General features: G+C 45.0%; 1 protein-coding gene and 1 long non-coding RNA gene across 2 annotated transcripts; one reads left to right on the forward strand and one right to left on the reverse strand.

The window, feature by feature from the left end:
* Positions 1–544: 544 nt before the first annotated feature.
* Positions 545–7714, reverse strand: LOC109529740 (uncharacterized). The gene is made up of 2 exons (XR_002170888.1): positions 7318–7714; positions 545–814 (listed from the first exon to the last, which is right to left on the reverse strand). It is a non-coding gene; the product is annotated as an uncharacterized LOC109529740 (long non-coding RNA).
* A 1427-nt stretch (positions 7715–9141) lies between these two features.
* LOC109529709 (transcription factor Sox-14-like) lies at positions 9142–10592 on the forward strand. Its single transcript, XM_019893122.1, has 2 exons — positions 9142–9788; positions 10227–10592. Exons 1-2 carry the CDS (start codon positions 9699–9701, stop codon positions 10590–10592), a joined length of 456 nt encoding a protein of 151 aa, XP_019748681.1. The 5' UTR covers positions 9142–9698.
* The last annotated feature ends 1227 nt before the right edge of the window (positions 10593–11819 follow it).

Raw genomic sequence — 11819 nt, forward strand, 5'->3', positions numbered from 1 at the left:
CAAATTAAAACTAAACAAACAAAAAAAGCAGTTTGGTAAACATTTAGTTCACCAACCAGCTATTAGCTACTAGCTAGTAGTTAGCTAACATTTCGTTCAACATTTGCAGTTCATTTTTAAGATGAATTCTATTGCGATTGTAAAGCATTGTTTTCTGTAAGAATAGAAGTATCGACCGCACATGTTGATTCAAATATTTAAAATCACATTTCAATGTTGCAATGTATATGGTCATTCACTTCCGCGAAGCGCCGCTGCATAAACCCTCGTGAAATATCAATGCTGAATGATTTCTCCATTGACACTGGTATCCTCGAATGATAAAGTATCAATATTTACACTTGGATTCAGCACATTAGGAACTCTCCCCGTCCATTTGGAGTTGCTTTTGACGTTTCACAAGCAGCCGGTTGGTGCGCTTTTGCTCTCGTTCTCTCGTTTGCACTCACTTGTCATGTGTGTCTGGAAAAGTTGGATATATTGGCAGCCGCGCGTCACCTTTGGCCGCCTCAAAGCCGCACGAAACAAACCAGAGAGCAAGCAATTTTATTGTTCACTGCTATCTTTAATTGCGATGAAAGGGGATTATGTAGATTTGCGCTAAGCCTCCCTGACAGGACACATTTGGACGTGAAAGAGGGCCGCGCTGGAGGAGTACGTGTCGCTGGCGGGAGCTTAGCGCTGGGGTACGTCTTCCCAATATAAAAAAAAAAATTGGAGGGGGTGAGGAGGGGGGGGTAATCCCGGAGTCGAGGGATCCCTCATTTAGCCTCTCAGCCGCAGATGATGGCTCCAATTATAGCCTTTTGCTCTCCTGCAAGACAAAGAGCAACGCCGTGTGACTAAATGTCATAAAGATACCGGAGTGCCGTTATCGCGCACGCGCCCGTCGCGACGCTACGACCCGTTTAGAAGGAGGAGACAGACGAAGCAACTTGATTGCGTTCAACCAACACGATGTGTACGTTCCATGTCATGGATTGCAAGAATTGTATTTATTTATTTCTTTTTGTAGGACCAGTGGCGACTGCCAAATATGACCCTCCAAAATCTTCCTTTATTTATTTATTTATGAGGGAAAACTGTATTATTAGGGAGAAAAAAAGTCTTACGTTCTAAAGCTTGATCAGGTTTTCATTTGAAAATGTCCCTGGTTTCAGAAAAAAACTACCGGTACCCCAAAAACATGTTTTTTTGAAAAAGAAAAAAAAAGTCCCATTTTGTGGATTTTTTTTTTTTTAAAGAAAAATATATATTGCTGAGAATACAACTCATTGACTTTTTTAAAACAGCTCATATAACTTTTTAGGGAAAAATAGCACTGACAGAAATAGTCTCGTTTTTGAGAAATTGTCTGGAATTTTGAGAGAGAACAATATTTTGGGGGGCAAAAACTTGGATGAGAATAAAAACCGGTCAAATGTGTCCAGTTTGATGCCGAATGACACATAAGAGTTAAAAAAAAAAACAAATGGATGCATGTGTTTTTCCCCACAAGTGGCACAAGACAAAAGTGTCTTTGTCAGCGCCACCTCACACCTTCTTCTTCCGCCTTGCGCTTCCAACAAATTCAATTCCACGCGCGGGATTTCACGGCCAATTTTACCGCCGTCCTCCTTGAAAGAAGCCGTCATCAATTCTTCACAAGCGGTCGTGTCTGCTTTTCTTGCCGGCGTGAAATCACATCATGACGTTTATTCAAGCGGCCGACGGCCATGAGTGAGGAAGGCGAGGCTTTGTTTGTACTTCCGAGCGCCGTTTGGGTGAGTTATATGGTGTCAACGTTGCAGATTTTCAGGGAAAAAAAAAGGTTTTCAGACAATTCGTTTATTGTTGAGGAACAGACTTTACTTTGTGTGTGGGTGAAACAAAAGTTTGCTGTACTTGAGTAAAAAGTTGGCTACATTTTCAGAAAAAAAATGTTCAAGCATAATGGTCTTCCTTTGTCCAGAAATCTTTTGTACATTTTTGAGAAAAAGAGCTGCGATTTCATCAAAAGGTCACTTGAAAAAGTCTTGAAAATACACAATTATTTCTGAAAAATATTTGCTTTTTTTTGTACATTTTCGAGTAATAAGTCACTTTTTTTTAAAAGTGCAAACTTAGCAATGGATATTTTCTCTTTTTTTATACGGTCATCCATTTTTTGGATGCTACTGTACGCTATATGATTTTATTTTCTTTCATATAATTAAATGTTTTTTTTTTTATTGACAAACTTTTCCTGGAAAACCTTTTGTACTCTTGAATAAAGTCTGGTGTTTTTATAAAAAGAAAACATTTTAATGAGTGACGCTGTCTCTCTTCTGTACAATCCTCAGTTTGTCAAAGTTATGACTCTTTTGCTAAAACAGGCAACTTTTCTCTTTAAAACAATTTTGTCACAACAAAAAAAAAATCACAATATTTTCCTCCAAATTTCCTTTTTTTCTTTCTCCTTTTTTCCCTCATAACCATTCAACATTTTCCCGAGAGTGTAATACCGCTCTACATCATACGCCCGAGTGCCCGTCAGAACCGCCTTCCTTTTCATTCTTGGCGACTGCGTAAGAACTTTGAAATCAAATAGATTCGCCGCGACCAATGGCAGCACATTAGCCAGAGAAGGAAGAGGAGAGGGAGACGATGATGACGATGATGATGAAGACGGCGGCGGCAGGCCCACCATGAAATGAGTCCAAAGAAAACAAGTCCTGCAGGCCGAGCGAGTGTGACGCCTCTTTAATTGCCTCGGGTCAGCCGCCACGCGGCTTAGAGGCAGCCCGGGGGCCTTGGCGGAGGCCCTGCCAGGTGTTTGTATCGCGTTGCGGTGAAAGCTATCACTTAAGTTCCCCCAACCCCTCCCCTAAAAAAAAAAAAATTAAGGGGCAAACGATAGCAAGAAAGAAAGACTCCGAGTCCATCCCCTTCTCTGAATGGACTCTTTCTTCTCCTCTTTTCTTCCTGCGCTCTTTCTATCCACTATCTCTCACTCTCTGTGAGAAAATTCTCATGAATGATTTATACGTGTCTTGTTATCAGCAGCCATTTCTATAGACCCCCCACCCCTTCCAACCCCCAACCCCCGACCCCAACAATGCATTCACCGAGACATTTGTGGCGTAATTGTTAATTTTAGCGGCCATAATGGCTTCAGATGGCGCTGCCGATTAGACATTTATTACACAATTAAATGAAACATACTCAAGAATCACAAAAGGGACCCCCGCCATAATTATTTCAGGCCATTAATAAAAGGGGGCATTAAATTATATTGGACACAAAAGGCAAGCCAAATAGATTTTCCATTAGAGCAATAGAAGCAGAGAGAGAGGTAATAGATCCTGCCTCAATTCACTCGCAAATTAATTGTTGCCCGGCCTATTTCCACTCGCACGCGACGCGCACGCGCTGCAATGAGAGGACGAGTTGGTGGCCTCCGGTGTGTGTGCGTGCGCGCGCACCCGCGCGGTATTGTATGTCGAGAAAAAAAAAAAATCCCATTGTTTGACATCCTACAAGAAAGACTTTCCATCTCAGTCCACCCCTCCACTTTTCTGACTCGGGCTTCATTTCCTCTTTTCAGCTGCGTGAATAAACAGCAATGAAGGATGCGCATGCGTCATAACGCGCCCGCTCAACTTGAGAAGATGGACATTTTTCATCCGATTGAACGGAGAAGTTCCCATTTGGTCTCCGATGCAAAGTTGCGTTTGGTCGCGAGCTTGATAACGAATGGCTCGCTTTTGACACGAGCATTGACGAAAAGTATCATTCGCCACAGATTTCGCCTCGCTCGTTTGTCTTGTGTTTGTGGTTCAATTTTGGTGGCAACCAGACAATATCTGGAGGACAAGTTCACCTTTGAAAATGGAGCGAACGCTGGCCGCTTCAAAATCAACACAGCAGATTTCACTTCGGCCATGTTGCAAAGCGAAAGCGGCTGCGGCGGCTGAATTTTCGAAATGGGCTGCAACTATTCAGGACCTAGAAATGGTCAAAATTAGCCCAAGATGGCCGCTTCAAACCAAAATGGCTGACTCCCCGTGTCTTTTCGGAAATTGCTTCTTGAGACTTTTTTTTTGCGGGTTTGCTCATGATAGACACGTCTACCCAATTTCACGTTGCAATTGGAAATGAACTGCGGGGTGTTGAACTAGCAACACAGGCCACAACTTTCAAGAAAAGGGTTAAAGTGGTCTTAAAAATGGCTGCTTCAAACCAACATGGCAGTTTTCCTGTGTCATTTCATGCATGAATTCCCGAGACTTTTTTTTTTGTGGGTCAATGTCATGTCAATAAAACAGGCTTGCAGGGACTGAATCCTCCCAAAATGGTCCCAACTTTACAAAACTTGGAAATGGTCAAATTTAACCTAAGATGGCTGCCTCAAACCATCATAGCCGACTTCCTATGTCCTTTTGGGCACAGGTTCTTGAAACCTTTTAGATTCTTGAGTCGACTCATGATAGACAAACCTACCAAATTTCATGTTGCTGTGTACAACTAATTGCAGACTTTCTCGTGGATTTACTCATGATCGATGTGTCGACCAAATTTCATTCCGCTATGGGAAATTGACTCTGGCAGCTGGATTTTCGAATTTGGCCGCAACTTTTAAAAGACTTGGGAAGGGTTAACGCGACCCTAAAATGTTCAAATCAAGATAGCAGTGTCATTTCACGCATGGATTCTTGAGACTTTTTTGTGGGTCTACTTAGGATGAACAAATGTCATGTTGCTAAATGAAACCTCTAAAAAGACCCCCCCCGAATGGCTAAAATGACCCTAAAATCGCCACTTCGAACCAGCAGGGCAAAATTTGTGAGCCTTTCTCTTTTTTTGTCTTTCATATTTCACGCTGCTAAGTGCAAGCAGCCGGTCGGATAGAATTTTCATCAAATTCTGGGCAGAGTGTCCTTTGAAATGTAAGCCACAGTGTAGCGAAAACAATGCATGCAGACTGACGTCATTACAAAGGAAATCACTGACGGACAATTTTTGCGACAAGGAACTTGTAAGAAACAATTCCAGCTATATAATGTTAGCATTATTAACATAGCACATTCGTTGCTGTTGTAGCATGCCAAAACCTGCATCCGGATTAATGAACCTCAAAAAGTAAAAAGAACATTTTTTAACAGATGACCTACACCCATCTCCTTTAAAAAAAAAAAAAACAAAAAAAAAAACACTAAGTCACCTTACGTTGGTATCACTAGCTGAGGTCAAACGTGACAGACTCATAAATCACCACCGTTCAATCCAGCAAAAGGCCACAGTTGTGCCGTTGCGCTTCATTGCCTGTTCATTATTCAATGAAACGATGGCTCCCGCCTGACAGTTGAACATTCTCGACTGTCAAAGCAAATGTAAAATAAACTTCTACTTTGAATATAAGTTGCAACTGTACTCATGCTTGACGTCGGACCTTCTCTGAAAACACTGAATCGTCGCGGACGAAGAGGAAGAGCGCTAATGTGCTAGCGCGACGTGGCTCCTTCTTCTTGCCTTGTTTTTCTCCAATGAATTTCTTCCCTGTTAATGAAGGTCAGCGGTGAGTCACATCGTCTCGGCTTTTGTGATCATTTATCAGACCTGATCTCCGCTGGGCCCCTTTAATCCTAATTGTATAGTAGAATGTGGGCCGTGCGGACCCGCGCGCTCTTTGATGTTCTTCTCTTATCATCTTTTGCTTCTCCTCATCCCTCGCTCCCCTGACAACCCCTGACATTTTTTTCATATATATGCATGAACTCTCATATAAATGTGCGTCCATTAGTTAAGTTTTGCACTGGCTGGGGTGTAACAATGAATTGAAAATTTGTGGAATTATGATGAATTAATTGAATTGTACCTTGTACTGTAGTAAATTGCAGTGTCCCCGTGCTACCTGCGGGGTTGCCCTTGAGCTTTCTCTCTCTCTCTCTCTCTCTCTCTCTCTCTCTCTCTCTCTCTCTCTCTCTATATATATATATATATATATATATATATACACACACACACACACACACAAATGAGAATAATTGAGTTATACAAATTAGTGTATTAGTCCAAAAAATGTGTCAATGTCAGGCTTTTGCTGGAAATGAAAAAAAAGGGCAGGAAAAGCCTACTAGAACAGCAGAGAATTATTCGAGGTTAATCAGAGGCCCTTGAGATGGCGGCACATGTGCACCGACATTTTTTTTTTTTTCAAATCATGGGACTGGCTCATTCTGAACACACAACTTGCCCGTGATGAGGGTGTGCACACTTTTGCAACCACATGATCCCAGTTGCCTTCTTAAAACATTCAAATGTGATTTTCAGTGACCTTGTACAGCTTACAGGTCACACTGATGGTGGAAAAAGTTTGGAAATGATTACTTTTTTTGTTTTGTTTTTTTTTTGTTTGTTTTTTGTCCTGCCATCCAAACAGGGGTGTGTTGACTTTGTATATCTCCTGTCAAATAATCATGCTTGTTGCTGACGCACAGAATATGGAGAGTGCAAGTCACGTGCTCATATTTCATCTCTCTCCTGCAGCTGCGTCAAATAAGATTCGTCATTGGAGCGATTCTGCCTGCGTGTGCGCTCGCGCGCACGCGCAGGAGGTTTTTCGTGATATTTGAGTGATGTGCTCAGACGGAGGAAAACATTGAAAACTGCTGAGAGTTTGGGCGGCTGCTGGGGGCGGGGCGCAGCACCGCGGACAGTGACGCTGGGCTCGGGAGCGGACGCGCGCAACCTCCGAGCGTGCGCGCTCGCGCGGCAGCCGCGCTTTTATGTTGGACATCTGTTGGCATGGAGAGATCGGAACAATCGAGTGTCTCATGTATTTCTCTTCAATTTATTTTTTCAAGTACTTCTTTTTGTTTTTAATTTGGTGTGTGTGTGTGTGTGTGTGTGTGTGTGTGAGTGTGTGTGTGTGTGTGTGTGTGTGTGTGTGTGTTGAATCTCTGTGTGGATCAAATCATCATCCCAGCAAAAGCACAAGAGCACGCGTAACATAATTTAAAGGAGGAAAAAAAACAATTGCGTCATGTTAAAAAGAAAATGTCGACGTGTCTTGCATTTGGAAAAGGGAGTCATTCAACTCGTGCGTTTCAAGCGTGTTTGATGACAACCGTGAACAACAAAATCGTGCACATCACCAAATAAAAATCGGATTTTTTTTGGTGGATAAATTACATTTCAATATCTTCAATTTCGAACTCCCCATCCGATTAGAACTCCCCATCTTATTAATCATGATAATAATAACGCAATCGTCCCATCCCACGTCATGGCTGCCTGTTTTCTTTTTTTTTTACCTCAACTTGCAAAACACGGAACACATATTTGAAAAAAAAATACCTCGTGCGCCGATAAACCCAGCGAGCCTTTCACGTCATCAGGAAGACGAAGTCGCCTCTCGCTCGCTCGCTGCCCGATCGTCCCGTCCCCACTTTTGCCTTCTTCATCTTCCACTTCTTCCCCCTCCCCTGAATTAAAATTCCCACCGATTAAACGACAGAAATCTTCCTGCTTATTGACGCATGCGCGTAGAGAGCGAGCAAGAGAGAGAGAGCGAGAGAGGGAGAGAGAGAGAAAGCGCTAAAAATGATCCTGACCCGATTCATCCCAAAAGTCAAAATTAGTTTTCCTGACAAATATTCAGATGATGACGATGATGATGACGTTTGTTTGATTCCTTCTCCCCACCTTGAAGTTTTTGCTTCAGCAGCTCTTGATGTGACTGTCTTGTATCATTTTTCACACGGTGGGGGCCCCGGGGGCATCCTGCAGCCATGTCTTGATGATTATTACTATTATTACTATTATCACTCCTATTATTCTTCTTATTATTCTTCTACTTTTATTTTTAGAAAGCCAGTGTGCTTCGATGGAGTCTTTCCAAAGCACATCATTTGCATGCGTTGGGCGCGTCTAATTGTTGTAGTCATGGTTGCACTTGTGCCCGAAACTGCTTGAATAGGTCGCCTTGAAAAGGATGTAATGGCTTGTAATCACGCACATGTTGTACTCAATTACAAAAAGAAAGGTTAACTTCTTCAAGCGCACAAATGAGTCTAATGACTTCTTTGGACTTGGCGTGTACTCTTCGAATTTATTTTGAGAAAAAGCATGCAAGTGGACCTTTTGGTTGGGAGTTGGGAAGCTTGTTTTGAGTTTCGTTTGAGAAGTCAACAATGTTTGAGCCTGGCCAAAACATTGCAACTCTGGTCATTACAAAAGGAAAAACCCCAGTAATTGCCTGTAAAAATATAGAAATATATAAAATTTCGTTTTGAACAGAACCATTCTGTTTCGTGGTGTCTTATTTTGTGTAGAGGTAGGCCTGTTCAAGTTTTGGGTGGGTTTGTAATTTTAGGTGGATTTTTTTTTTAATTATTCTTTATTTATTTATTATTTAAACAAGAACAGTAATTGTTTTCCAATTGTAATTTTTTTTGTGGTTTGAATACTATTCCATTTTTGTGAAAGGTAGATTTTTTTTAATAGACCAACAAAACACTTGGGATATCATAATCTTGGCTTTTGTTGTCTGACATTTTTTTACATGATTTTTCTTTGCATCATTGTCTTTTTGGTGACGATTTTTGTTTTGATCAAATGTTTTGGGAGGATTCTTGAACATTTTTGAAAATACGATTTTTAAATATAATCATTCGGGTTTTTTTTTATTCGATTTTTTTTAGTTTTTAAGAAAATCCTTTAAAACATTTAGGAAGTGTAAACATTTTGATGAGACTTGGTCTCATTTACATGGATTTTTCTTTGTAGCGTTCTTGCCATTTTTGGGTGGAATAATTACAATTTTTAGTATCGACTTATTCTTTGTGGGCGATGAATTTTTTTTTCATGGGATTATTGCCAAAGTTTCTAATCGATGTCTTGTTTTTGTTGTTGTTTGTTTTGTTTCGGTCGACCGATGAGCATTTTTTGTTGTTTTCGTTGTTCCGCATTTATTCCTGGGTTTGACTTTGCCCGCAATTAACGTGCGCGCGCGCGCACGTGGCGCACACCGCCCGACGAAGGTGAGGGCGGGCAGCGTCCCTCCTCCGCGGCGCGCGCCTCGCCGCACCTCGCGGCCGCACCGCATCGCGCCGCGCTGCGCCGCGCGTGACGTCACGTTGCGTGCGAGGACGCGGCAGCAAGCCCTGCCTTTGAACTCGGCCGCTTTTGGCGCGGTCCGCGGCGCGTCGCGCGCTCATTTGCAAGGCGCGCCAGATGGTGCAGCTCGACGGAGAAAGCCACCAAGCGCACCGACGAACGGCAAACAACACCACAACAACAACCAAAAAAAAAAAAGAAGACTCGGAAGAAGAGGAAGAGCGAGAGAGGGAGAGAGTTAGAGAGAAAGAAGGACAGAAGGGAGGAAGGAGACTTTGTTGCGTTCCCCTTTTCTTGTGGATTCTGCTTCTTTTCTTCCCACGTGCATGCTCGCGTCGGTGGACTTTTTGTGCGCGCGCTCTCCTTGGATGTTGACTGCGTTTTGTCTCCCCTTTTTTGCACTTTTCCCCCCTTTTTGTTTGCCAATCGAGCGAGACGCGCGGCATGCCTGCAGCTATCTCGCATTTTCCCAGCAGCAGGTGAACTCCAGATAGCAACTTTTCTTTTTCTTTCTTTTTTTTTTTTCTTCGCCCCTTCGTCCTCGCCCTTTTTTCCCCCTCCCCGCGCTTCCGCCCCCCTCCCGTAACTTTGGCTCCCGCCGGCACTCACGACAGGCAGCCATGTCCAAGCCGGCCGACCATATCAAGAGACCCATGAACGCCTTCATGGTGTGGTCCCGGGGCCAGCGGCGGAAGATGGCCCAGGAGAACCCCAAGATGCACAACTCGTACTCGTCCTTCCTGGACGCGGCGGCGGCGGGCTTCGGCCAGAAGATGGGCGACGTGCCGCACGCCCTGGCCGCCGCCGCCGCCGGTGTGCCCTACTCGTCGCTGGGCTACCAGGGCGCGGGCGCCTTCGGCGCGCTGGGCGGCTGTGCGCCCACGCAGCACCCGCACCCGCACACGCACACCCACCCGTCGCCCACGAACCCGGGCTACGTGGTGCCGTGTAACTGCAGCGCCTGGTCCGCGTCCAGCTTGCAGCCTCCCGTGGCCTACATCCTCTTTCCAGGTATGAGCAAGACTGGGATTGACCCCTACTCGTCCGCGCACGCCGCTGCCATGTAATCGCGAGCGCATGTCGAGGTTTAAATGAACGCCTTCATGGTGTGGTCCCGGGGCCAGCGGCGGAAGATGGCCCAGGAGAACCCCAAGATGCACAACTCGGAGATCAGCAAGCGTCTGGGCGCCGAGTGGAAGCTGCTGTCCGAGGCCGAGAAGCGGCCGTACATCGACGAGGCCAAGCGGCTGCGCGCGCAGCACATGAAGGAGCACCCGGACTACAAGTACCGGCCGCGGCGCAAGCCCAAGAACCTGCTCAAGAAGGACCGCTACGTGTTCCCGCTGCCCTACCTGGGCGACACGGAGCAGCTGAAGGGCTTGCCGCTGCCGTCGGACGCGCTGCTGGGCCCCACGGAGAAGTCGGCGGCGGCCGCAGCCGCCGCGGCCGCGCGCGCCTTCCTGCCGCCGGCCTCCGTGTCGCCCTACTCGTCCGCGCACGCCGCTGCCATGTAATCGCGAGCGCATGTCGAGGTTTAAAGCGGCGGCGGCGGCGGCGGCAACGAAAAGCAAGACTGACTCCTTTGCATGTACAGAAGAAGTCGCGCCGCGGCCAAAGCGGAAAGGACTTTTCCGCTCGCGCGAGGATTGTAAGAAATGTAAATGTTTATACGGCAGCCCGCGAGAAGAAAACGAAGAGAACACAATAAGGAGGCCTTTAACTTTATTTATTGTGTGCATTTCAATGCTGATTTGTGTTGATTTGTTACTGATCAACTGTTATTATTGTTCTCACCCTCCCCTCGATCGATTGGCGCATTACGGGTTCTATCCGCAACGTCTCGAAAGGTAAAATGCTTTCACTTCGCATTTGATTCCCTTGTATTTTCTAATTTAATTTGAATGTGTATTTTCTAACGAAGGAACAACAAAAAAAAAGTCATCAAAAGATCTAATGTCATGTATCTATAGAAGATTGACACCTCTTTGTTAACACCGGCAAAGAGAAGAAGCCAATAAAAAAAAAGACAATCTGTCTCATTTCATGCTTTTAGCGCACAATTCTTGAACCAAGGCGCGAAATTGACATCTAAAACAAGCTCGGAAGCAGCTCCCCCAGTTTTTTTTCTTTTTTGTTTCTTTCTTTTTCTTCAATTCTTTTTTTTTCAATTCGGAACTTTCGGTAGAACCGGGACGAGGTGAGGCCTCCCGGGATTGAAGCCGCCCGTCGGACCCGTTTAACGGCTTCGTGGCCTCGCAGGGGGAGCCGAGCCCCGGAGCGAGCTGGAGGTGGATTAAAAAAAAAAAAAAAAGAAAACCTCAAACGCAAATCCAAACATCAAAACATCGTCTTGCGCTTACTTGTCTGCAACTTTGGCAACTCGAGGGGGAAAAAAAAAAAGCGGCACCCTCAAAAAAGAAGAAAAGAAGCGATCACGTGTTTGAACATGCGCGCTGCCTTAAGACAAAAGACTTGGCGAACACACGCGCACGCAAGAATTCACTTCTTGTGTGCGAGCGCGTGAGCGTATCAACCGGGAGGCTTGGAACAGGAGCGAGGGAGCGTGTGTATGTGTGTGTGTGTGCGTGTGTGTGTGTGCGCGCGCGCGCGACCATGCACGGGCACGCGCCTTTTCTAATTAAGAATTTCATTTTGCACGTGCAAATTGTTGACTTTATCTGGCCAGAACATGTGCTGCACACGAGTGGAGGTGCAATCTAGCCCTGCCTGGAGGGGGGGGG

Source organism: Hippocampus comes, unplaced genomic scaffold (assembly GCF_001891065.2).
Source record: "Hippocampus comes isolate QL1 unplaced genomic scaffold, H_comes_QL1_v1.1 scaffold229, whole genome shotgun sequence".
Lineage (NCBI taxonomy): Eukaryota > Metazoa > Chordata > Actinopteri > Syngnathiformes > Syngnathidae > Hippocampus > Hippocampus comes.

Coding starts and splice junctions, on each gene's coding strand:
- LOC109529709 (XM_019893122.1), top strand. CDS start 9,699: ATGTCCAAGCCGGCCGACCATATCAAGAGACCCATGAACGCCTTCATG. Junction 9,789..10,226: donor GGAAGATGGCCCAGGAGAAC/CCCAAGATGCAC, acceptor GCCCAGGAGAAC/CCCAAGATGCACAACTCGGA.